The sequence below is a fragment of the Aptenodytes forsteri genome, unplaced genomic scaffold, assembly GCF_000699145.1.
Source record: "Aptenodytes forsteri isolate BGI_AS27 unplaced genomic scaffold, ASM69914v1 Scaffold384, whole genome shotgun sequence".
Taxonomy (NCBI): domain Eukaryota; kingdom Metazoa; phylum Chordata; class Aves; order Sphenisciformes; family Spheniscidae; genus Aptenodytes; species Aptenodytes forsteri.
In genome coordinates, this window is record NW_008794952.1 from 231625 (window position 1) to 257463 (window position 25839).

General features: G+C 37.7%; 1 protein-coding gene across 7 annotated transcripts in view; it reads left to right on the forward strand.

Annotated features, from left to right (window-relative positions):
• The first annotated feature begins 2862 nt into the window (after positions 1 to 2862).
• KLHL32 (kelch like family member 32) overlaps positions 2863 to 25839 on the forward strand; it is a 99661-nt gene continuing 76684 nt past the window's right edge. For 5 of the 7 annotated variants that reach the window (XM_009275399.1, XM_019471050.1, XM_009275403.1 and 2 more), the window contains exons 1-3: positions 2863 to 2885; positions 5517 to 5697; positions 24956 to 25063. In XM_009275399.1, the coding sequence (XP_009273674.1) occupies positions 2863 to 2885; positions 5517 to 5697; positions 24956 to 25063 (312 nt within the window). The remainder of the gene's footprint in view (positions 2886 to 5516; positions 5698 to 24955; positions 25064 to 25839) is intronic. The other 2 variants (XM_009275401.1, XM_009275402.1) reach the window with 1 other exon arrangement.

Below are 25839 nucleotides of genomic sequence, written 5' to 3' on the forward strand. Positions count from 1 at the left end.
CTTAGGCCATTTAAGGACCTAGTTAAAACTTTTGTGTGTATCAGTCAAGTTAACTGTTGAGTCTTTCCTTTTGGTACTGACGAATGCAAAGTTTGAACTTAGAAGCCTGTTCTGACCACTGAAATGTTGCATAGGTCATATATGGGTGTATACAATAGCAGGTACATCGATCAGGAAATGTGTTTGCTTCATTAGTTGCCAGCACCTGGACCACTAACTTAATATGCTGTGTTTTTCTGCCTCTTGAAGGATAAAGTGAATTTGCTTAATGTAACTAGAAACCGAGTTGATGGTGAGAGTGAAATGTTCTGAAACCATCATTGGGAAGCACTGCATACCAATTTGCTGAGCATTCAGCTGAATCATTGGCCTAAGTTCTCAATGACCTCACCCCCTTGCTCAGCATTATAACCTTTTGGGAAAAGGGAGAAAAATATGCAAACATTTCCATTCTTCAAATTTTGCTGAATTGTAATACTTCATTGTCACAGTGTTACGTTAAACGATCCACATATGGTTTAAATAAGCAGCCAAAGTACTGTACCTTTCCTTTGACTATTCTACTAAAATCTATTTTTTCTTTTATACCTGATACATGAAGTTGAAATGTCATGTGTCGGCTGTGCTGGCTGTTACACCAGTTAACAATTTGTCATAGAACCCTGTTTTCAATAACTTACTTCTTTGGACACTTCAGCTGTTCAGGATGTAGTTTTCTATGCCAGGTGCCTGTCCCAGGCTGAAGTTTTAGACGTTGCTGTTTTTGAGAATGAGGTGGAGGAAAACTACATTTCACGTAGCTAAACACACAATTGTATCTAAACTGAGTGGCTGCTCCTTCTGTGGTTTGGAGTAAGGACTTGAAATCTACAAGGAATTTTCAAGAGTATTCCTTGTACTGTATTCAAGACAATCCAGCCAAACAAAGTTATCAGCCTCCAAAATTCAAAACTCTTGGATAGTTCTACTTGGTCCTTCCACTGCTGTGGTGCAGGTGACAGCACGTGCAGAAAGGTAGATGTCACTGTGCCTTTCTGGCAAGTAGGAACTGTAGTTTTGTCTGGAGAATGAAGAATTGTAATTCAGGAGGATAGGAAAAGGATTAATAGTCCTTTCTTGCAGGTTGCTTGTTTGTTTGTTATCTGGGGAACGACTAAGGGCTTAATTCTGCCTTTACATACCCATTGCAGAGTCTCCCTGAAATTAGTGTAGTGGCTTTCAAAGTAAAACTACCAGTCAGTGTGAGATGAAGGGGCAAAATTAAGAACAAATTAATATAAGCAAAGAACTGGATTATTTGTACTTTTGTTTGCTTAATTAGTAACACTACAAAAGGGTGTTTGTGGTGTTTCAGTATTGATCTCAGTGGAAGCCTCTGATAGCACCTGGAATAGGGCATCATTTTGATTGGAAAGCAGAAAAAAACCCTTGTATTAAAGATGACTGCTTTTACAGGGGCACACTGGCAACCAGCAGAGATGGAAAAGTTCTGTCACCTTATTCAGGTGCTGGGAATAATTATCTGTTACAACATCCTTTATTGTTTTTGTTACAAAAGCAACTTTCAGTATTCGTTAAACAGCATAGGTTAATTTATATGGTGACTTTTAATATTTTGCCTTTTAAAAAAGCTATAGAGTTTATAAATCTGATCATACTGCTTGTATATACTGTACTGTTTGTTTTTGCCAGAAGGTTTGTTTATAGAATCATAGAATGGTTTAGGTTGGAAAAGACCATTAAGATCATGAAGCTCAACTGTTAACCTAGCACTGCCAGAGTCCACCACTAAACCATGTCCCTAAACACCACATCGACATGTCTTTTAAATGCCTTCAGGGATGGTGACTCAACCACTTCCCTGGGCAGCCTCTTCCAATGCTTGACAACCCTTTCGGTGAAGAAATTTTTCCTAATATCCAATCTAAACTTCCCCTGGTGCAACTTGAGGCCATTCCCTCTCGTCCTATTGCTAGTTACTTGGGAGAAGAGACCAACACCCACCTCGCTACAACCTCCTTTCAGGTAGTTGTAGAGAGCGATGAGGTCTCCCCTCAGCCTCCTCTTCTCCGGGCTAAACAACCCCAGTTCCCTCAGCCACTCCTCATAAGACTTGTGCTCTAGACCCTTCACCAACTTCGTTGCCCTTCATCCAGGTTGACGTGGTCTTAGTCATAGCACTGATTGGTCAATCAAGAATGTTGCTCTGGGGGAAGTGGGAGCTGCCTTTTGGAGTATACAGTAAACCTATCCCCTCTCCCCTACCAAATTGTGTCTTTAGGAAAAATTAATATAGTCAAAGCATGAGTTTAGGTGTATGGCAAACCTCTTAGACCCTAGACAGGCCTGTGAAATTACACTGAGAGAGATGTAAGATTTTTATAGCTGTATGTTTTTCAAGGAAGTAAGCGAACACCAATAGATGCTTCTGGCCTACTCTTCAAATTGAGGGATTTTTGGGAAGATATATCCCTCCTCACCACTCTTCCACTTTTTTGAAATAGTATGTGTTCCTGAGTTTGCAGAAAGGAGACATGCCTCAAGGGCAGTAGATGCGGGAAGTTCAGATGGTAGGGTGTGAATTTCTAGAAAAGACTAGAGGAAAGGCCACTTTCAGACTGTACTCAATCTAGCCAATAAAATTTCACATGCACCTAATCTATATGGTATGTCTTTCTGCAGTAGAAGAATTGAAGAAAGTTGCTTTTGAATTACACATCCTGAAAAGATTGATCTTTAAGGCCGAGGCTGTGCATACTTTGAATTTTAATGTTCCTCTCCTTTCTCTCTTTCTAGCTGGAATGCTTGCTGCTTTCCCTACAGGATTATAAGCGTTGATATTCAGAAGAGCAAAACTGAAAGATGCCATCTGAGAGGTGCCTGAGGTATAGTACTTGGTAGCGTGTAGGAAGTCGTTCACATTTAGGATGATGTTTACCAAAGTATCAGTTAACAGAGAGTAGAAAAGTGAAACTAGTATTTTTGTTCATTAGGTAGGAACACTTACCTCTAGCAAAGAGAAGCATGCATGGGATCGATTTGGGACCCACAGTCTCTTAAGTTACCTTGTTTATGCCTTTGTCTATACTTGGAATTTTTGATTGTGGAAGCAACTGGCATTTTACATTCGTGCATCTGAATTGGTGGCTGGTGATCATTTTTGGTGTGTGTAGTGTTCCACTACTCAGGACATACTACTCTCAGTTCTTTGAAATGGCTTCAAAGCATTTTCTCCAAACTCACTTCCTGCCTTACAGAATCTCCCATTCTGTCTCTTTCCCTCTTACAGAGTCTTAATCACCTATGTGTACTTGCCAGTCTAGTCTTTCTCATTTATTTGGATTGCCCATTGTCTCATCAGAGAATTTTATATTTATGATTTAATTAGTTTCTGGGAGCACTTTCAGGCAGAACACTCAGCAGAATTTATTTATCTAGTTGCTTTTCTGCAGAACCTTGCACTAGTCTTGATATGCTGGTAGTTGTTCTGTTTTACAGAGTAGTTAACACTCATGGGCTGATCTGGGAGCTCAGAGATCTACCTGATACTACTGGGACATCATATCATTCCAGTTCTGTTCTCCTTTCCCTGCCACGCTTCTGCAGCAGAAGAGAATCAAGAATTCCTTGCATTTTATAGCTGTTGAGTTTATCAACTGACAATATCACTACAAAGTGGCCACGTTATTTTTTAATGAATCAGTGCTTTTTCATTCATAAATTCCAGTTAAGTTGCCTGGCATACATTCCTCATATGTTGTTAACGCAAGGGTTACAGGCAATTGATTTTTCACTGTGCTCATTGAATTGAAAAAAGGATTATGATAGAGCTCAATTTAAAACCACAGATGCCTGATTTTAGATATATATATGTGTGTGTGTATATATATAAAAAATTTCCCCACAAAAATTACCCTTGTGCTTTGTCTCTCTGATCTGTTTTCTATTGAGTGAAATAGTCCTTTTCTTGTGGAAAAGGGCTTTCACCTCTGGATGATGGTTAAAAAAGCAAGAGGAATGAAGGTCATGGTTCACAACATTGGGAGAAAGGCCTAATAAAAACAGAAATAAAGAGAAACCATCTCTAGGTATAATTAGCTTATTATACTTGCACTAGTTTGATTTAGTCACTTTGCTATAGAAGTTACAGAAGGGAAATAATTGTTAGAAATAATTCCCTTGTATTTTAACAAGTTACGTTTCTTGATAATTGTCATTTAGAACACCAGTGGGCTTCCACAAACAGAACAGCTGAAGGAAAAAGAATCATTTGAATGAATAATTTTGAAATGTACGTAGGGTATGTCCATGTGTGAAACCTAAACTATTAGAGAAGGGGTGAAATTCGGATACAGGTTATTCCTGTGTAATTCCACTTTGGCCATCCTTCTTCTAGAGGTAACATCTTAGTTCTTATCTTTTAAAAAGATTAGGTTAGATTAGAGCAAACAGTCTGCAGGGCAGGTCTGCATTAGTTTACAGATGCCCGAGGTGCAGGAGTTGGATAGGCAGTGCAGAGAGTGTGTGTTGATGGGAAAGGAGAATATAGCAGCCACACAGCTGCTGCATAGCATGTGTATGGAGTGAATTACATGATTGTAGTGGAAAAATGATAGCTTATTTACCCCTTAATAAAAAAAAAAAATTATACCTTCACTTCGATTTACTCAGGAATGACTCTCTGTAAACTCAGCTTCTATAAAGACTAGATTCTCGGGCAATATAAATTGGTATAGTCTCACAGATTTCAAATAAACTGCACTGTTTTGTGCCAAAGAGGATTTGCGGGTTTGTTTGATTTGTTTCTGTTTGCATCAACAGTTATATTGTGTCTTCCTTCTGCTGTAGAAAAGGAAGCTGCAATCAGACAATCCTAGGCTGGATGACATGGGAATCTTGTATTCGTACAAGGAGATATTCAGAGGTGGTAGAAGGCCTCAGCATTTTGAAAACAAACAAACTCCCCCCCACTACAAAACAAACAAGCAAAACCCACAACACTTCATAAATGTAAATGACCTGAAATGGTCTGAAAACATTCAGTAATGCAGTATCAGACTTGAACAGCCACCTGAGACCATAAGTCCTCATTCTTTTTAGTAGGACTAGTTACATACATACATACTCCTTTTCACTAATGCATCAGTTTGAGCCACGTAAAGTTTTCTGTCATTCCATTGGCCTAGGCCCTTTATTCTTCTCACTTAATTCTAAAATGATTCTGCATTAATCCTGTGAGTCCAGCTGACTTCCAGTGCAGCAAATGAAAATCAGAACAGTTGAGGTTTTTAAATTTAAGTATATAATCAGGTTTCATAATACTTTGTTAAACTGAGCTTTTCTTGTGATGTCTATTCCATATGAAGATTTTTGCCTGACAGGGTTCATGACTTTTTTTTCTTTCCAAGAATTATCAAACAATCTTGTCTTAGAAAAAGTTATTTTATGTTTTTGACAGAGTCTGCTTGTTTCCTACATCTTTTTTTTGACAAAATCTTTCCCCTTTCCCCTCTCAGCATTCAGGAAATGCTGACAGGTCAGAGGCTTTGTCAGTCCAGCTCCCATAATGATGCTGTCCTGGCAGCCCTGAACCAACAAAGAAGTGATGGCATACTTTGTGATATCACCCTTATTGCTGAAGAGCAGAAATTCCATGCACATAAAGCAGTCCTGGCAGCCTGCAGTGACTACTTCCGAGTAAGTCCAAAGATTTTTTTCTTTTCTTATAATAATATTAAAATTTACCCCGGAGGCGGGGGCAGGGATGGTTATAGATATCATACTGAACAAGCTTTAAATTTGAGCCTAAAGAAAATTCACAATTATTGCACGTTCAGTAGAGTATACAACTTTAAATATCCACATGCATGTCATAGGCAAGAAATGTTAAGAACATAATTAAGTTTTTTATCATTATTTATGATTAGTCTTCCTTCCCCCCCTAATAGAGATAGACAATACACATCTTTCTATGAATCTTATGCCCCAGTAAAGTCCTTCCCAGTAAAAGTGGAAGATTTTTTTTGTAGAACCCAGACATTTGAGATAGTTGTGATTAGAGCATGGAAGGATGGGGAGAGGGAATTTAAATATTAATAAATGTAATTTAAGTCAGCTTGAGAGTGGATTTTTGTAGGGATGTACATGGTTACTCTCAAAGAGGAAGCCATAGTAATTTTTTAAGTGTAATAAAACTTGTTTTCAGAAATAAGTGTTTCTGAAATGTAGAGATTAAAATATTCCCTGGGAAATCTAATTCAGATACTCAGCATGGAAAATTGAACCCAGGTGCTAAAATTGGAGTAACTGAAAAATTGAGTTTTCTAATAGGAAGAGTATTCTTCGTATCGAGCAATTCTACTAACCTTCATTATAATGTACCTGTTCAAAATGTTGGACTGTCTGTAACTTTTTAGTTGTCTGGTGTTTTTAAGAGAGTCATCCTGTTGTTATTCAGAGACTAAAGCTGAAATTAATTTAAAGGTCTGTTTTCTCTAGCAAAGTAAGTTTATTTAATATTTTGTCTACACTGTAATTGTAGTGCTGTGAACTTATTTATGGTGACCTTTTTGTTTTGTTACAATAATAATAATATAGTGTATGACAACTGTTCTATATTCTTAATCACCTGAGCAGAACTTTTATCTTCCTGTCAACTCTGGCTCTCTCTTTTGGTTAGAACTGAGAATTTATTCTGTGTAAAGAAATACTGTTAACTTTGATGTTACTTTCACTATGGTGTTGTTGAGCCAATTGATTGCTCGTTTTTTGAGCTTGTCTGCATGCTTATGTGTTCTGCTACTGCAGAATTTGTACTGCTATAGCTGCTAATGTTGCTTTGTCATGGTGCCCTGGCCTGCTCTAACACAGATTGCTTACCACTTTTTTCCTTTTACCCCAGTGCACAGAGAGGGATTTTGGAGCTCTTTAGCTCTAGCAAGTGCTATATGTACTTGTTAATGATAGATATACTACAGGACTGCGGTTCTGGTTTGATTGAAATATTTTAATAAGGGTACCATATCATTCCTCCACACCTGTGACATACATTCCTTCCAGAGCACATTGTACCCTGTGCATAGAAACATCATAGAGTGGGCAGCTGTACCCAGTGTTCAAACAGTGTAGTAGGAACAGCTTCTACTTTGGTCACTTATTGATTGACCTTGAGATTTGGGGCACTGTGACTCGCATTGTTGTTTCCAATTGAGTTACTTGGTATTTGCTGGACAGTTATTGCAAATTAAAATCTTAATGCTCTACGGAAAAGAAAAAAAACAGTTTTACAGTAGATCAAATTCCTAATTGCTACGTAAATCTTTTCTAGTAAAAAAAAATACTGAGAGAATGATCTATGCAGCATTTAGTAATTTGATGTGCCTCAAAATTTTTATAATTTGATAGGACATATTCTTCAGACTTTAAGTATCAGCTATAAATACAGAACTTATGCTCTTTCTGGTCAGCCAAACAGTTTCTATTATTAATGGACAAAAACCTTTGTTAGAAAATTGTGGAATGAGATTTATGTTCTGTAGGAAGATGGCAAAAAAGTTACTACATACTATGTTCCTGATTCTAATAATTTAGAAAAGAGCAAGGGTTGATTAAAAAGTAATAATATTTTGTATTTAAACTGAGATTATTAATGTTTTTATATCTAGGGGGATTTTGCCTAATTTGAGCCACCCACGTATTCATTTCTAAGATTTAGGACAATGACGCCAGACTTCATTCAGAGTCAGTAAAGAGAAACGGGCATTTCCAGAGGATGATAAAGGGGGATAGAAGACTTATTTAGAATGAAATGAATCGCTATCTGGAAGTGCCAGATCTCTCCACTGGTCATAAAGACTAGACTCACATGCTTCAAACTTAGCTGTTAAAATTACCTAAGATTATTTCTACTCTTTAGTTGTTTCTGGATTTTCTTGGAGGAATTCTTGGAAGAACCTTGCAGATTTTCTCACCCTGAAGAAGCCATTGCCATGGGAAACTTACCTTTCACTAATTTTTGTGAGTGTTTTTTTCCATATAAGCGCAGGACTACAGTGGACAAGATTCTGGGAACATCAGATGTTGGAGTTGCCTTGACTAAAACTGAGATGGCAACACTATACATCAGTGTGACACAAAGAACTTGCCTACTGTAGCTTCTGGTTTCTATGGCTTACAGATTTATGTACTTAGCCTACCTTCAGCTCTATCTGGAGAGGCTGTCACGCAATTCTTAAGATCTCACAGATTACTCAAGAAATATGTTCAGTTCTACATAGGGGTCTATCAGAATGAATCAGCATGATTTTTTCTGTTTGTTTTCTCTTCTTTGCCACTCTTGTAAAACAGCTTGTACAAGAGACTGGATATTTGCTTTCTACAGAGCCCTTTTACGGTTTTCTACATGTTCTGTGTCTACTTTGATTTAGATGGAGCTACTTCTGAGACTGTGATGTTTTTTGATGAGAGTAACAAGTCAGCTGAGCAGCATATTTTTTTCAAATTGCCATTTATTTCTTTCTTTTACTGCAAAGAAAAGTTTGTTAACACTTTTGGAGGATAACTAAATGTGTGTCATGTTACAGACAGGGAATTGGAGCCATTGTATATGGAAGATCAAGCAGAGGTTGCCTTATCAATTTTTCTTTGAGGTTGTAGTCTGGAGTAAAATCTTCACTTGCTTTTCTAAGACAAGCCAGAGACCTGAGCATCAGCAAAATACAAAGGGCCAGCCTTCTAGGGTAACAGCTTGCCATCCCTTCTTCCAGTTGGTATAGTTAGTCTTGTAGTTCCAGCTGTGCTGAAGCATTGGAATTTAAATCCTAAGCATAGCACCTGATTTGGGAGTTGTTACATTTGTACACCAAAATGTTGTGGGTTTTTTTTCTTTAAGAAAAAAAGCCCGTAGGAAATTGCATAGAAAGACTGCATTAAAAATACAGAGTAAAATTGCAAGATTTGACACTTGAAAATTAGGGGTTTCAGTTTTTCTGTTCAGCATCTCCTGAAGGACCACCTCTTTCAAAATGAGCTAAGGAATACAGTAGTCAGCTCCATACCCTAAAAGACTCATATAAAGAATAGTAAACATATGTATTTTTATGAATTCTTTTTTAAGCAACAAACAGCGTTTTAGGCAAACTTTTCCATATGACATTCTGTAATTTGCTATTTGTCTCAGCCTACTGCAGTGAGACAAGGCGGTTGAGTTAGTGAGTATGTGTGCATTGTGATAGCTCTAGCAAGCTAAGTGATTTCCAATTAAAAGATTCTTTTTTCTTTTTTCCCCCTCTGGGAGCAAAATGAAATGTTACTGCATGACTTCATTAGAAGGCATTTACAGTGTTGGCAGGTGATTATATAACCTCAAGATTTTCTTGTACAAAATGCATTGGTTTTCCAGGCAGAACAACTCCTTTCTTCTTCCTTATTTTTCATTTGAGTGGGTTCATAGTCACAGGACTTTGATCTTTCTCACAAAGATGCAGATTTTCCATGTAATCTGGATGAACAAAATTATATCAATTAACTAGAATAGATTTTAAAATGTCAATAATATTCTTTTTCCACAATGAGCATGTTCAATTCTTAGAAGAATCTTTCTTCTCTGAAATGATCTAGTAGATACTAATTTTGCATACAGACTTTCTACTTACAACTATCGCAGTTGATTCTTAAGCAGTTTATTTTCAGGGTTTTTCTGTGCTGTCTTTCCTCCCTGTCAGCAGATAATTTCTTCGTGTGTACACAACATTGCTGATTGTTTGTATTTTGCAATATATTGCATTGTTTTCTGATAATTAATTTTTATTAAAAAATCCCTGAGGTATGAAAGACTGTATGATGCAAATAGCTTTCAAGGTCTTGTGACATGAATCATAAAGAGGAAAAGGCTCTCCCTAACATGTCTTAGGGATAGGTCTACGGACCTAGTTCTGAGAAATCAGAATTACCTGCTGCTTTTGCAGTCTAATGTGATTTTGTTTTTCAGCATTTTACCATTAATGTGCGTGTACCAAACGAACGGTATTTTCCTTGCTATTGTACCCTGGAAGTGATGCTACTGAGTGTCATGGTTTAACCTCAGTCGGCAAATTGTCTTTCCAGGTAACATTTTAAAATGTTAGGTCTTTCCATTGGACCAAATCAACTCTTGTTCTAGTAACATCTAGTCATTACTGAGACTTCTGTGCCAAAAGAGGCTTTTACCCTCACTTTTAGCTTCCTGTGTAGATTGAGAAATACTTCCTCTTCTTACATATCTAAACTTTTCCTGGGATCGTTTTAATTTCATTTTCTCAGTTGGAAATTATGATATATTTGAGAAACTATACTATTTCATCTGTATTAATTGCCTAACACAGCTTTGGTAGATCTCAGTCACATAGGTTCACTGTATCATCTAACATTGTTTCTAAACTAATGCTTTTTTTCATTTTTCCCAAGCATATTGAATCATTGCTTTTGTTAAATGCTGTAGATGCCTTTTTTTTTTTTTTTAAATAATTACTGCAGGTTCTTTAACTGAAATCATTCAAAGTATACCCTTCATAAGGATATTACCTGCTTGTAATAATTACCTAGCAGGTAACTTGAAGTGAATTCCCATATGCCTGTTGTCTGCCTGCAACTTGCACCCGAAAGCAGTGTTTTAATGAATTTGAAAACTGAAGTTCTAAGTTAGGCCAATCTTTGTGAACAAGATAACAAAAAGAAGGAAATGCAATTGAACAACAGATTCTGCTTCAGTTGATGGAACTGGTTGGCTCTGTTGTTCAATTGCATCTCCTTCTTGTATATAAGCTGTTGTAAGTAGAATTCACAAATGTAGATCAACGTTTGGAATGGATTTTGGTTTTGTTGAGTTCTGAGCAACTCATGCAAGTAAGGCAGTGCCAAATGCACTCTTTGTAAATATAATTTGTAAATATAAAGGCAACAGAAGTCTACTGTGGAGGAAAAGCCTCCAAATGAAAATAATTAATTATTGTAAATCAAACAACGTTATCCTAATTAATACTACTGAAACATTTGTTTATATTTTTTCATTATGCAATACATATAGTTGATCGTCACTAGAATATGTTAATAACCCACAGTTGTCCTTTATTGGACTCCTCGGTACAAGAGAGACATGGACATACTGGAGGGAGTCCAGTGAAGGGCCACATAGATGATGCAGAGTCTGGAGCTTCTCTCCCTTGAGGAAAGGCTGAGAGAGCTGGGACTGTTCAGCCTGGAGCAGAGAAGGCTCAGGGGGATATTATCAGTGTATATAAATACCTGAAGGGAGGGTGTGTAGAGGACAGAGTCAGGCTCTTTTCAGTGGTTCCCAGTGACAGGACAAGGGGCAACGGGCACAAAGGGAAACACAGGAGGTTCCCTCTGAACATCAGGAAGACACTTTTTTCCCCTGTGAGGGTAACTGAGCACTGGCACACATTGCCCAGGGTGGTTGTGGAGTCTCCATCCACAGAGATATTCAGAAGCCATCTAGATGTGGTCCTGGGGCAACTGGCTCTGTTTGAGCACAGGATTGGACAGGATGACCTCCAGGGGTCCCTTCCAACCTCAACTGTTCTATGATTCACAGTGGAACTAAAACAATAAAGACAGTAAAACATCTTAGTTAAAGTGAAGCTCTGCTTTTGTGTTAAGGTACTAAAAATGTAGGTGTAACTGGTGTGGTATGGATATGATCTGTAGCTGAAATGACCATGTCTCCCCTTTCCCCATCCATATTCTTTTTGTGAAACCTACCCTTTTAGGATTGACCAAGGACTCAGGAAGTGCAAAAATCTGTTAGATTCTGAGCCAATGATATTTTTCACCAACTCCTGAACATGTATCTAGTACAGACTTGTTTGGGACAGTACAGGCTGAAATCCAACATTCTTTTAAGTGTAGTAGGATAATACTATAGGAATAGTATGTGTTGCGTTCAAACTATGCAGACTATCATAATGGGTTTGGGAAAATCCGTGTACTGCTTGTAAAGATTCAAGGGGGCCAAGAAGAGCAAGTCTGTTTGTGAACCTGACTCTTAGTACAAAAATCCTCCTCTAGTGCTTGAGTTAGAAAGCTAGTCTGTTAGTTGTTCAGAAGCAGTCATACCTGCCTGTATATGGCTTGGGACTAGAGAAGGACCATAGGTGGAACTACTGTTCGGTTGGAAATCTGGCACTTCCATGATACACTGATCCACATACAAGAGATAAACTACAGGATGCAGATGTACAATTGTAGAGATGTCAAATGAACATCCCAGAGGTGGCAAACCATGCATCCTGTTACCGTTCTTTGCATCCGTGCCTTCTTATCTTTGTTCTCACTGATGATAACTTATATGAAAATTGAAACATTTTCCATGAAATACCAAGCAGTCTTTCTGTTGCCAATATGATTTATGCACAACTAGTAATATCACAGCTATGTGGCATCTCTCATTTACTTATACATCCTTGCCATCTTCTTGCTTTTAACGTTCTTCCCCACAGTCTGAGAAGCCTCAAGACTTTTGACCAATTAATTTCTTGTCGTTGCCATACTAATTCATATTGTCCTGTGCCATTCTCCATTAGCAATGCCCTAACTCAGAAGCAGTTCCCAATCGCTCTGCAAGACTTCAAAACAGGATATAGTGTTCTCATTTACTGTCACACCAGCAGTTTTCTTATCTAAGAACTTTGATAAAGATGTCTCTTTTAAATATGCTTAATACTGAGATAAAACTATTTTCTCCCTTCTTAACCCTCTTTTTAATCTCTTGGTGGGTTTCTTATGCATTATTCCTGTGTAAGAATACTAACGGCAAACTTGGGAAGGAATATAGTCTTAGTAGTGGTTCCAGGCTTGCAATTATTGACCTTGTAGTGTTCGCTACCATACAGTGATGCTGTAAGAAATCTAAGGACTATTTCAGCATGCTGTCTAACTGTTTAGCACTATATTTTAATTCTTCTGCATGTGAAATCAGCCAAATGTGGCCCAATACACATGGTTCTGGGTGACGCCAACAATGCAGAAGATATTTGAAGATTCATAGTAGTGTCTGGTGCTATGAACATGTTACTTATACACCGCCTGTTGAGAAATGAGAACTCGGTGCTGCTTGCTTCTCATTGGGGAAAAAAAAACTTGCCTAAAATAAGAGGAGGCCTGGAAAAATTAAGTTTTTTTGGAAAAATAATATAACATAATATAAGGGTTTAAATATAAATTAGTTTTGTTACTAATTATTCAGTAATCCAGTTACAGTTGAATGTCAAGAAAACAGCACATTACTCCACTTCTTAAAATATTGTTTGATATAGGCATTGTCAATAATATTACTAAGTTTAATGAAATTGTTGAAAGTAATGTAGCATGGGCAGTTGTGAGGTGGCTTGTTGTATAAAAGCCTTTCTAATATTTATCTGAACAAACTTTTTTACTTCTGAAGTATACACAAAAATGGTTTGCAAATGTTTTAAAGCTTTCTAAATAAATATTTTAATATACTTTTAAGTGGACAAAGTAAGGGAGTGTATCTGGGTTATTTGTTTTTTTGTTCTGTGAGACTCTGAAGTAATTTTCCTTTGCTGCAGACAGAATTCCCACATCTCAGCAATGTGGGTGCTATCAAAAACATTTACAAGAATCTTCTCTTTTCTGAATTCTATTTTCAAATTCCCAGCAGTTGTTATGCTGTCAGAGTAAATATTTTTCTGTTGCAGTTCTCATAGTATGTAAATGAATTAATTGCAATTCTGCCATTGCAGGATGGTAGACAATATGGCGTCTTATACTCTGAGTTATCCTCCTGATTATTTTTATTCTTTTTCTTTTTTGAAGTCCCTATATGGTAAGTGCACCATGAGTAAGTATGGCAGAATCAACTCTGCAGTTAGTGAGATAGGTCATAGGAGACTGTGGCTCATTGTCTCTAATTAAATCAGTGTTATAACAACATGTGGTGTTTGGTTACTATTCAATTGATGCATTTTCTCAGTTTAAAAGCAGGACAGAAAGGAGTCATTGCAGCCATGTTGCTATAATTGCCAATTTTCTTTGCTGCCATCTTTGCTTGCTTCAGGCTGCCTCAGTTCAATTTTGCAGTGCTGCTATAGCAAATGTTCTGAAGCTGGGCTGGGCTCAGCTGCAGTTTCATGTGTCTGCCCATGGAAAGCCAATTTCTTGGGGTAGGCCTGTGGTAGAGAAGTTTTATACCTGTTTTCTTCTATATAGTCTGGTGAAGAAGTCTTATATTTTAGAACATTGTTGGATGCAGTAGACACTATTCTATGTTTCCCAGTCTCCATCAGTATCTTCCTACACTACCTCGGGAGAAATTAAAGCTATTATTCTGTGGGTGTAGTGAAGCTGAAAACACCTTCTGCTCCAACCACCTGAGTGAATTATTTGGGCAGCGTGTCACTTTTAGCTTCAGTGAGTAGGACCCACATACCATTTTAATAACATGAGAAATAGCCAAAGAAAGAGGCAAGACTGCTGAAGAGCTAAAAACACGATCCATATGTTGCACTTTTACATATAGCAGGTGTTAGGATGTTTTAACACTATTGAAATAGCTGTTTTTCTTTTGGAAACGCTCCCTCAGCGTTTCTTGCATTCCCCTTCATTTGTATAAGAAGCCCATCACAATGCACATACTTTTGCCTTTTGTGTTGCACATTAGGCTCGTTGGAAGTTTTAGAGGAAATATGTTTCTTTTAAACAAATTCTTCAATTGCTTCATTGTCAACAGTGCCATTTTTTACACCCTGTTAACAACTTCATTTTAGTAGACGGAAATGTGATATTGGCTAGTTGCATTCATGTCACTGTAGGCCTTCATCTAGTGAAAGGTTAGATTTAAGCAGTGGAACCTCTACATTTGCCTGTCCTGAACATCCTTGTAAAATGCTGCTTATCTTCAGCAGGGGTTAATCTGCCTAAGTCAACCTGTTTTCAAACTTAGACATCTAAAACCTCTCTAAGTCCCAATCCACTCTTACTGGATGACCTAATGTGCAAGTGCCAAATTAATTAAACTGCCTCTCTATCTACTATTAATAGGTGGTGCCTCAAAAGAGGGAGATGCCCTTAACAGTATTGGGTGAGAACATAAGAATGGCCATACTGTGTTGGATCGTTGGCTCGTTGCTTTAGCAGTAGCTGTTCATGATACCTGGAGAATAAGAGTAAAACCAGGCTAAGTGTATGTGGTGTGTCCCTGAGAATTCCCCAGCTGTTTTCAGCTCAGGGGCATTTCCTGAGCAAGGTGTGATTCCTGTCTATTCAGCAATCCTAAATAGGTCTCTATTTAGGATTGCTTTTATCCTCTTTCCCATTGAACTTGTGTAAGATTTCTCATCCACTGTGTTCTCTAACAAGGTAGTCCACTGCCTGTTGTGTGAACTACTTTTTGTTTGTTCTGAATCTCATTTCCACTAGTTTCACTTGATTCCTTCTAGTTCTTCTATTGGAAAAGACATTGAACCGTCAGTTCCTAGGTGTTCTTCTCATGGCACTCAATCATCTCTTTTCCAGGTTGGAGATTGGTGAGTTACTCAGATCTACTCAAATGGAAGCTGTTCCATATTCTTGATGATGCTTTTTGCCCTTCTTTGAAGCTTTTACAGCTCTAGTATATGTTTTGTGAGATGAGGGTAAGAGAATTGTGTGCAGCAGTAGGCGAAGCATAGGTTGTTGCATGGGCATAGGGTTGATTTCTGTTTTGTTCTCTCTTGCCTAATGATTTTTAAGCTTTGTTTACTTTTTTTTTTACTATTGTTGCGCACTGGGATGACTTTTTCATTAAACTCTCATATGCTAATTTTATAGCTGCCATTTTATAAACCAAACGCTAATCTCATACAGTCCTTTTACAGTTTATCACATTTTGTCTGTGTCCTTATTACCTTGAATAGCTTTGTCTCAATGGACTTTCTAGCCGCACTGTTCTCACCCTTGTCCAGATCTTCTCTGGATATGTTAAACAGTCCAAAAACTCCACTGGAATCATCACTCCATGTGAAAACTGGCCTGCTCTTTTCTTGTTCACTGTTTTATGTCTTCAGTCACTTACTTACCCAGGCAAAGGTGTCTCCTTTTTTCTCTCTTGCCTAGTTTGCCTTCAAGGCCTTTGAAGGCTTTTGTCAAAAGCTTTTTGTGAATCCACTTTGTGGAGAAGTAATGGTTAGAGCCCAGCATAACATCCTCTTCGCCAGTAGGCTGCAGCTATTACTTTTATATGTATAAAAACAATTTTACGTTTGTGTGTGTATATGTGTGCAAAAATCAAATTACCAATTACCTTCTGCTTAGACAGAAGGTCTATCATTCTCAGCTGCTGATGAAATAAGAGCCTGGCCTTCCAAGGTTGTAGGGTACCAGCTATACAAGTAGGCAACAAATGTACATAAAGCCCATTTGAAATCAAAATTACTGAATATTAGGACACGTTATGAAATGTCCATCTGCATTTTCAGAAGCTGTCATACCTGGCACTTAAGGATCTACCTTGCCAAAGTTAGATTTCAACCCAGAAGGGGTAGGTGTCAATGCTACAGAATTTATGGGGGTAATTAAATTGACATCATTGTGGTCTGTTAGTTTGGTGGGGGTTGGTTTGTTGGAGATGAAGGAAGAGCCAAAGGATAAATGAGCACAGTCAAATGTAGACTACTAAAAATAAAATGAAGAGATGATTTTGTAGAGGCGTTTGTTCCAGAGGAGACAGCTGATGGAGGGCAGAGCTCAGCTGATGATGAAAGCTACTGTGACAAATGACTGCAATATTAACACAAGCTGGGTTAGTTAAGTCATTCTTCTTTTATTTAGCAAATTGTTAGTGTCTCATTACTTTTGTAGGTTTTATCAGTAAAAGGATGTGGAAAACCAAAGAAAAATGGTCAGTGAGCTGGTTTTATTCTTTGGCCTTTGTATAAAATAATGTAATAAATATTTTATTTAGTAAATAACATAGGGAACTAAGGGTGGTACCTTAGCAAAATTATGCTATAATCTTAATGGAAAGGAGGATTTATAATCATAATGGAAAATAGGATTGTTTTAAAAGAGATGAAGGGTATCTGGTTCAAACCCTCATAAAATGGGCCAGATATGAAAGGTATCTAGTACAAACCTTCATAAAATGAACCATTTCAAATTTCAACATTAGGCTTCCCATATAACAAGTATGCTTTTGCAGTTAGGCTGCAGAATAGAAGATAATTGTCATAGTTTACTATTGGTTGGAACATTTGGATGTCAGTAGCTAATGACACTTACATCACATTATAAATGGCTTCTTAAGAAGCTAATTATAATAATAACTAAGATTATGTTACTCCAGTTCTGTTAGATTAAGCCTTGCTGTACAGCTATTTAGTTATGGCTGGTATGCACTGAGGTGGGAAACTTGTCTTGATGGTACTGTTATGAAGTATGCTTTTAAAAATAAGCCCCTTAAAGGTATCAAAGTTTTGATCATGGTTTTCCTGCAAAAAGAAATCACAAGAAGCTTTGCCTCCCTGAATGAAATGTATTGTGGTAGTTAAAGTGCTAGTTCAAGAGCTAACTGACTTTTATTCCAGTTTTATTTTGGGCTTGCTTTTGATATCACTTGCTAAAATCATCAAAGGACACGAACAATAGGCTTATGCATTCACTGGGAAGCGTTAAACCAATTTAAGCCAAAATTTGCAAATGTGACTCATACTTTTCTGTGCTTGACTGGAGATGCTGGAAAAAAATGTGGTTTTAGTTACACTGATCCCTTTATATTCCAAAAGGCAGGCCTGCTTCGGAGTGACTGTTGTTAAGACAGACTGTGCATTACTGCAGATTTCTGCAGTGCTTTGCATAGCACTGTCCTTACAATTCAGTTTTCTTGCTTTCTGCCACAATGAAAACAATAATTTTGGTGTTCAGGACCACCTATGACAACTAATTTGTTTTGAAATACTGGAACTAACAAGGTTACTGTAGCTGTAGTAGTTTGCTGTTAATTTTTTTTTTATTCTGATATGGAGTTGCACATGAAAATTGCAGAATTATTTTGTTGCCACAGCATAACCTAGACTACTTTTGAATATAGGTCTTTTTAGGGATAATGCAGCAACTCATGAGGAGTAGTATGCTACAGTCTGGTCTTTTTCCTTGTGTCTTAAATTATGTTTGTGCATCTAAGCAGAAATTTGGGGAAGACACATTACACTGACTATTAAACTCTATCAAGACATGAATTAGGTTTGATGCAGGTTCAGCCAAGAATGTAACTTGTTAGCAACAAACGCTTATATTGTTGTTTATTTTGACTGGGAGTAAAGACCCGGTGCCTTGTTACAACCAGGAAGATTACTTTGTTCTTGCTGGGTTACTCCCAAAAAAATGTGCACTATACAAACAGGAAAAAAATCACATCCTTAGGTCCTCTAAACAATAGGGTAGCTCTTTACTTCAATTTTCACTACTTATTTCTAAAGATACCAAGAATTGTGTAAACAGTGCAATGCAAGAAGTGCGTTGCATATATCATTGATTTGGTAAGCTCTTTGGGGCTGTGTAATCATGTATCACTGTCTGACACTGTGATGTACTAAAAGAAACACCAAAGGTTCAGTGGAATTTGCTTTGCTAACAGTAATAGGAGACTTCAGTACTGTGCTTAAAATTGTGTATTTTGCTGCTCAGTTTTTCTTTTCTTTCTTTTCATTTCTTTAACTATATATTCCCTTAAACTATGAATGATAGCTGACCTTTTCATTTTACAGGATGCATTTTAGTTGCATGGCAAATGCTTAATAAAAAATATTTAGGTAGATTTCATTGGGCAGATGAATTACAGCAGGCTCAGTTATCAGTGATTGATGTTATGTGACATTTTCTCTGGGTATTTATACAGAACTTTTTCAGAAGAATCATGTAAAGTGCCTCTTAATCATATTGCATGCAGTTGGTATTGATGGATATGTTTTTCAGTGTGCGAGAGACTCTAGAGGCCGTGGCTGACGGTTGATTTAGGATAGACAGGCTTAAATTGGGAGGAAAACAAAGCAAAATACAACATGCCAGTTATGATAAGAACAAGCCACGTTTTTACAGTAAGGAAACATTCACATATTAAATTGGTTATTTGGATAAGTATATGTTACATATCTAGAACATAGTTGATATTTGATGTGGACATTGTCATCTGCCAAAGTAGTATTTTGACTCCTGTTAATACATTCTGAATACGTTTTTTTTTGGTTGTGATAGGTGAACACAGCAAAGAAGAAATAATATTGCTTATGTAATGAAGGATTAGAACATGGAAGTTAAGAACACCTAAAGGTTAATTCAGTAGTAGTACAACAAAGGGGATTAAATAGATTATGATTTATTTATTTAATATTGCTGTTACATGAAAGGTGAGGTGCTATTTTTAGTACAAACTGCAAAGGAGAATATTTTGGCCTGAAAGAGTTTATAGTCCAAATAGATAAGATAGTCTCGGGACTGGATACTTGCAAGTTTGAGTGACCTATATACAGATAGGCTTAGGTCCCACATCAGAAAGAATGCATGACTGAGCTGTTCCATTGATTTCAGTAAGATTTCTCACTGGCTTAAAATTACACATGCGATAAAAAAAATCTTGAGGTATCACATCATAACTGAGTTCCCTGAGCAGTGTAGGAAATTGATCTGAGATCTCTGAAGTGTTAGTTTACTTTCTTCATAGCTTTTCTGATGCATGAGACGAGAAGTACAATCAATTTCCTGTAAAGAAAAAGACGTGAAGCAGCTGAATATGGAAGTAAGTGCATATACTGTGGGAAGTGAATTTGAATAAAACACTGCACTTAATGAAGATGCCTATCTATTTTAAAATAATTTTAAAAAGAACTCAAGCAGTATCGTTGTGGAATTGTGGAGGCAGAAATTTCAGATGACAATTCTGCTCTTCTAAAACAGTAAAAAAAAAAATGCTAGATAGTGTTATTTACCTTAAAAATTCAGTGCAAGAAGATAAATAGCTAAGGAAAACCTCGGTGATTACATTGATCAGTATTTTACCAATTAGTTTGCTAGATAGACAGAATGGATGTTCACTCACTTTCAAAGTTGTTGTAGGTTTTTTTCTGCTATAAGTATATGTTAAGTTTTTTGTTCAGACATGTTTCTGAATTGCATGGAAAAAAGTTAGTTAAATAGTTAATGTGACTACAAAACAAGTTGTTTGGTGCACTTTAATTTTTTCCTACAGAGCTCAGCCTCAGTAATAGGAAGCTGGGGGGGATGGCATACTTAAGGTTTAACTTATGGTAAGACTGATGAAAAATTTTTCCCATAACATTTGACCAGAGTGCTTACAATATAGTTGATAAGTAGTAGGAAAAGTAGGAATGAGTTTTTAACACAGAGCTCTATACTGACTTAGAGATGAGAAAGCTCATGTGCATTGAGCTTAACTCGCTGTTAGTTCATCTTGACTTCCTGGGTGTTCATCTTTTTGAGTGTGGCACAGTGAAAGGAACTACAAGAATGCTAGTTCACTCTGTGCCAACTTTCCACTCTCCCTATCTGGTGGTGATTGTGAGGAAGCACAGCAAATGCTTACGCACTTTACAGTAGAGAATATGTCAGATTTCTGGACAGCCACACAAGAACAACAGCTGAAGGTAAAGGCAGGCTCTTGTACATCAGTTGCAAAAGCTTTCAACTGTGAGTTAGAGTCAAGGATGAAAGGTGACAGGGTTAAGTGAGTGGGAGATGGACTGAGTTGAGATATTTGCACTGTGTTGTGCAAAACAAGCTTGGCCTTGCTGAAACCCCCTGAACATCATGTGAATGCAGCTTTTAATGGAGGTGATTCTAAAGTATCCCAGGACTTTATTATTGTGCTTGCTATCTACTGCTAAGTCTGTGCTAAGTCGAACGAGTTTGTGTAGTTCAGAGCTATGCATTGGTAGGGAGGTTCACATGTTCATTTTGTATTGTAGTGGACTTAGAACTCGGGCTGCTGGTAGTTATCAAAACAATGTTTGAGAAAACAGAGGGAGGAGATTTTGAAATATTGCTCTCTGGGTTACTGTAGATTGCTGTGGTAAGTTCAGCTTGCTTTCTGGTTTTTGAAAGCTTAGATTTATTTTGAAAGTTTCATTTAGAGTTGAATCAAAGAGAAATGTATAATGATGAATGTCTCTTCACGTTCTTGCTGAGGGAATTTTGAGATATTTTAGAGGTAATTGCTATACACGGGAACCATGTACTTTATTCTTAGAAGAGCCAGGGTATTTCTTGAAAGCAGTAATTTAAATGGTCATTTGCTCACCTCCCATTTGGAACATATCAGAAAAGTCGGCTAGGGGCTGATGTAGCTGAAGGTAAGGGATGAGCATAAGAAGGTCAAGATAGACAAACTGAAGGCATTTTGTGTGGATTCAGCCTCTCAGATACTCAGAAGTATTTTAAAATAAAGTATGAAATATTAGCATTGTTGAAGGAAATTAATAACTAAAAATAATTAACATCTCATGCTTAGCCAAATTTGGTAACTTTTCTGGTAAGTTTGACTCTGAGTTGTGCACTTGTCCAAATATTTTATATTTAATTGTTTTTCTTGTCTGTCACTTGTACGTCCACCTGAGATGTTTATCTTATTGCCTTGTTTTTAATGTACTCCAGGGAAAACTAAAGTAGGCTACTAGCTGTGCATTAAAAGCATGACTGATGGATATATTTAAGCTCACAAAACCTCAGAGTGTTTTCAGAGATGCATCTGAAATCAGAGTTTGACAGCCCAAGCGTAGCTGTTGGGTATTCTCCGGGTATTGGTGAAGTCTCAAGCCAGAATTTAATAATCCTTATGTTTCTACAGTTAAAACTATAACATTCAAGTACAGCAGTGCAAATTAAAGACTGAGTTTGAGCTCTATTTCTGCCTATGATTGAACAGATTTTTTTTCATGCTGGATTAAACCTTTAAACTATCAGGCTGAGAAGGAAATTTGCCTGCTGGTGAAGGCAGTGTGGATCACTGAGCAGTACTAGGTTTATCTGTGTGGGAGACTACTTCACTGGAGGCTAATCCAGTTCAGCTGAATGTGAACTGTCTGAGGACCATTGCAGACCTTATCTTTCGATTACATTCTTTGGCCTTGCCCCCTGAAAAACAAATGTAGTTCATACTCAGTATCAAAAACTTCCACAGAATACTCAGAGGATAGTACGAGTGAAAATGAACTCCATATAGCAGATGGCACGCAAAGCCATAGTCCCGTGACTTACTGGCAGCTACAGTTCTGATAGCCCGTTGCACTATTAGACTATGCCTGTACTGGTAAATAAGATGCATAAGAGCTTGTTTCCAGCCCTAAAAGCAACTGGCACCGCATGGCTTGTGTCCATATGGCTAAACCTTCTCCCCTCTGCAAACAGGTTGGCTTTATCCATGCTGTCTGTCTGGAACAGCCATGGCTTGAGTTATCCCCTGAACCATAGTCTGGGCATTGCCTGGGAGAGTGCTAGTTGGCAGGGTGTCAAAGCTGTGCTGGAGGCTGTGTTCATTAAATGCTGTGGATGATTACGGACAGGGACTGAGTTAGCAGCCTGATCCTGCTGAGTTTACTAAGGTAGGTGTAGTAATAAGCCCTGTGTAAGGACCATGTTGGAATCTGTGTGATACAATACAATAGTCTCCTAAAAGTAAATTTAGTAAGTCTACAAAGAAACAGTCTCCCAGTTCTTCATAGAAATGATTCATGGTCTACAGATGAGATTCAGTTAAGTGTGTGTTTGTATCTGTAAGCTTAACCCATTGTGTGGGACATCCAGCCCTTGACCAGAAGAGAAATTTTATTAGTAGCCACACTGGTTTTTTGATGGTTCCTACGTACAGGTAGGTAGTGCACAGATGGTTGCTGTAGCACAGTCAGAGAATGCAGAGCCTGCGTGATCTTGTATCACTGAGCATTTCCAGCCTTTCTGCAAGCACTCTGACAGAACTGAGCGTACAGAACGTGTGCGAATCTACCCCTGTAAGAGCTATGTAGATAGGTGTTGCTTTGAGACTTTACTCTCTTTATTCAGGAATTGATGTGGGGAAGGGAAAACATTATCCAAAAAGTTTATTTAGTAGTGAATTTCTGAGAAGAGAAGCTTGTCTCTTCCAGACAGAAACTGCAGGTCTGCTTTTGCAAGGAGCAGGTGGCTGATGGGTACCTTGCAGCTCCTGGCAAGCCCTGAAGCCTCACAATAGCTATTAGAGCTCATTTGATACATCTAAATGACAATGAAATGTCCAACTCTGATTACATTTTTAATGGAATTAGAAAAGTGTATGAACTTGTTAGAAATTTTTTTTTCTATCTAGGTGTATTTCATGGCTGGTCTTACTACATTTGTTTGATTAAACCTTTTAAAACTTTTTGACGCTTCTTTTCTGTTGTCAGTTTGGAAGAAGCCCTGATATCACTTTATTGAAATAGAAATTGCAAAAATACAAGGAGTGGCCATGTGATAAATGTCACTCTTGCTTATACTGGATGATTTCCAGGCAACAGATTTATGTCAAATTGTGGCGTTTTAATGATGAAAATGCTAACACTTTCAGAAGAAATTACCTATTTGCAGGAAACACTCAGTTCTTCAAAGAAGCCAAAGGGGGTAGGGCTTATTTTTTCCTTTAAACTCAGCAGTACTTGGTGGGCAGGTTGCACATATGAAAACCAGTGTTCTTATTGACTGCCTCAGCTTCTGCAGGTATCGGCCAGAGTAGAGACAGAAGTAGGAAAGGGTATATTTGTAAGAAGTGCTCCTTCACTGAAGTTCTCCAAGGTGAAGTTTGGTAGCCCCTCCGTAGAGGCATTTACAGTTTGGCACAAAACCTACTGGGGATAAGTTTAGACTCTCTTTAGCAATGACAGATGGTAGAACTGTTCAGTTTATTTGTTCGCAGTTTACTGTCTGAAGACTCTGAGTGGTATATTTTGTTAAAAAACGTGTGGGAGAGTGACAAAGATAAAGGTTGCTTTTCTGGAAAAGTATTGGACTGGAGAATGGGACTGATAAGAGGAGGGAAGGAGTGGTAAGCAGGGATACTGCAGCGGGAGTGCAGTCTGGGAGGGAAAAGTGAGGGGCAAAGACAGGAGTCTAAGTTTAACGGGGGTGGGAAGAAAAAGATTCCTACAAGGATCCAAAGTCTGAGTAGGGTTGCTTCAGTCCAGGAAGGCACTGAAGACTGATGGTCTGGAAAGTAAGACTGGATGAAAGGGACAGTTGCTCTCCTCAGTGTTATTTTCAGGGAAGTTCCATACCGCCTTGCCAATCTTCAGTTTAGGTTTTATGATCTGAGAAACTAGGACAATAACAAGTAAGGGGAGGTTGTAAGTTTAGGTGACTACATCTCCATCCTTGCTCCTCATTCAATGACTTACAATACTGTTCACATTCCAGTTTGAGGTGCTTATTTGGAAAGGATTGTTTATAAAAGATGGTGTGTTAACTGCCCCTTCTTCTCTTACAAGTAGCTGTGTATGGCTTATTGTTCCTTCCTATATATAATGATACTATACATAAGTATTATTTCTAGTGGTGCTTGTGTAGGTTTTTTTTTTTTCCAGAGTCCAGTTCTTTATCTTTTTTTATTGAATGATACCTTATTGTCTGACTGTTTCCGTTGATTGCACCTGAATTACTTAATTAGGAAGTATATATACATGGACAAAAAGGATTTGTTTCAGGTTTTCCAGAATAAGTTTTTGTATTTCTTTATTGATAAAAGGAATCAGTTGCAAGATTGATCGCCATGGGGTTAGTATTGAAAACTTGGTATAGATTTCACTCTAACTCGTAAGTCTGTTGGTATTTAGAATTCTTATCCAAGGAAAAACAAAGGTTAGGAAGGTGGAAAAATCAATCCTATTCTTCCTGGACCTTCACTGGGGGTTGTTTTTAATGGTTAATAACATTTCTTTTCTTTCTGTAGGCAATGTTCAGTCTCTGCATGGTTGAAAGCGAAGCTGATGAGGTGAATTTGCATGGTGTCACAAGCCTTGGTTTAAAACAAGCCCTGGACTTTGCATATACTGGACAGGTACTGTACAGTTCTTCAAATTAAGAGACACAAATGAAAGCAAACTGCCATAAAAACTGAAGATGACCTTTACAAAGGTACTAGAAATTATTTTTCTTGTGCACTGCCCTGTACAAGGTCTTTTGATTTAACAGATTTTACTTTGGATATACTGTTGGGTTTTTTTCTCTATGGAGGGATTGTCTAATAAAAACACTGTTTATGTGCATTGCTACCAGGTAGTGAACCATGTAGGACTCGTATGCCCCTTTTATGGTGGCCTGGCTATTCGTAAGAACTTAATGTGAGTTGATTCTGCATGCCAAATAAATGTAAAGAAAGGAAAAATATCCTAGGTGTTTTCCTAATGATAAATATTTATAAACTCTGCTGTGTTTGACAAATTATATAATTGAGGGGAAAAGTAGTCTTTTACTCTCTGGACAGATGCAGTCCAAGCATCTTTGTAAATGCTTATAGGTACTCTACACCTATATTGTAGCACTTTTTATGATAGCAGGTTATGTATCACATTATTTTACTTCAGAAAATGCAGAGTGATACTCCTCTTCCCGCCCTGCCCCTTCTCCCCTGAAAAACAAACAAACAAACAAAACCTGCCATATCTGTACATCGCATGCTTGAACAGTGTTGCTGTATGATTTCAGGGAAGATTATGGAGCGGTTCATCTTGAGGGCGCTCACAAGGCATGAGCGGGACAACCAGGGGATCAGGCCCAGCCAGCACGGGTTCATGAGAGGCAGGTCCTGCTTGACCAACCTGATCTCCTTCTATG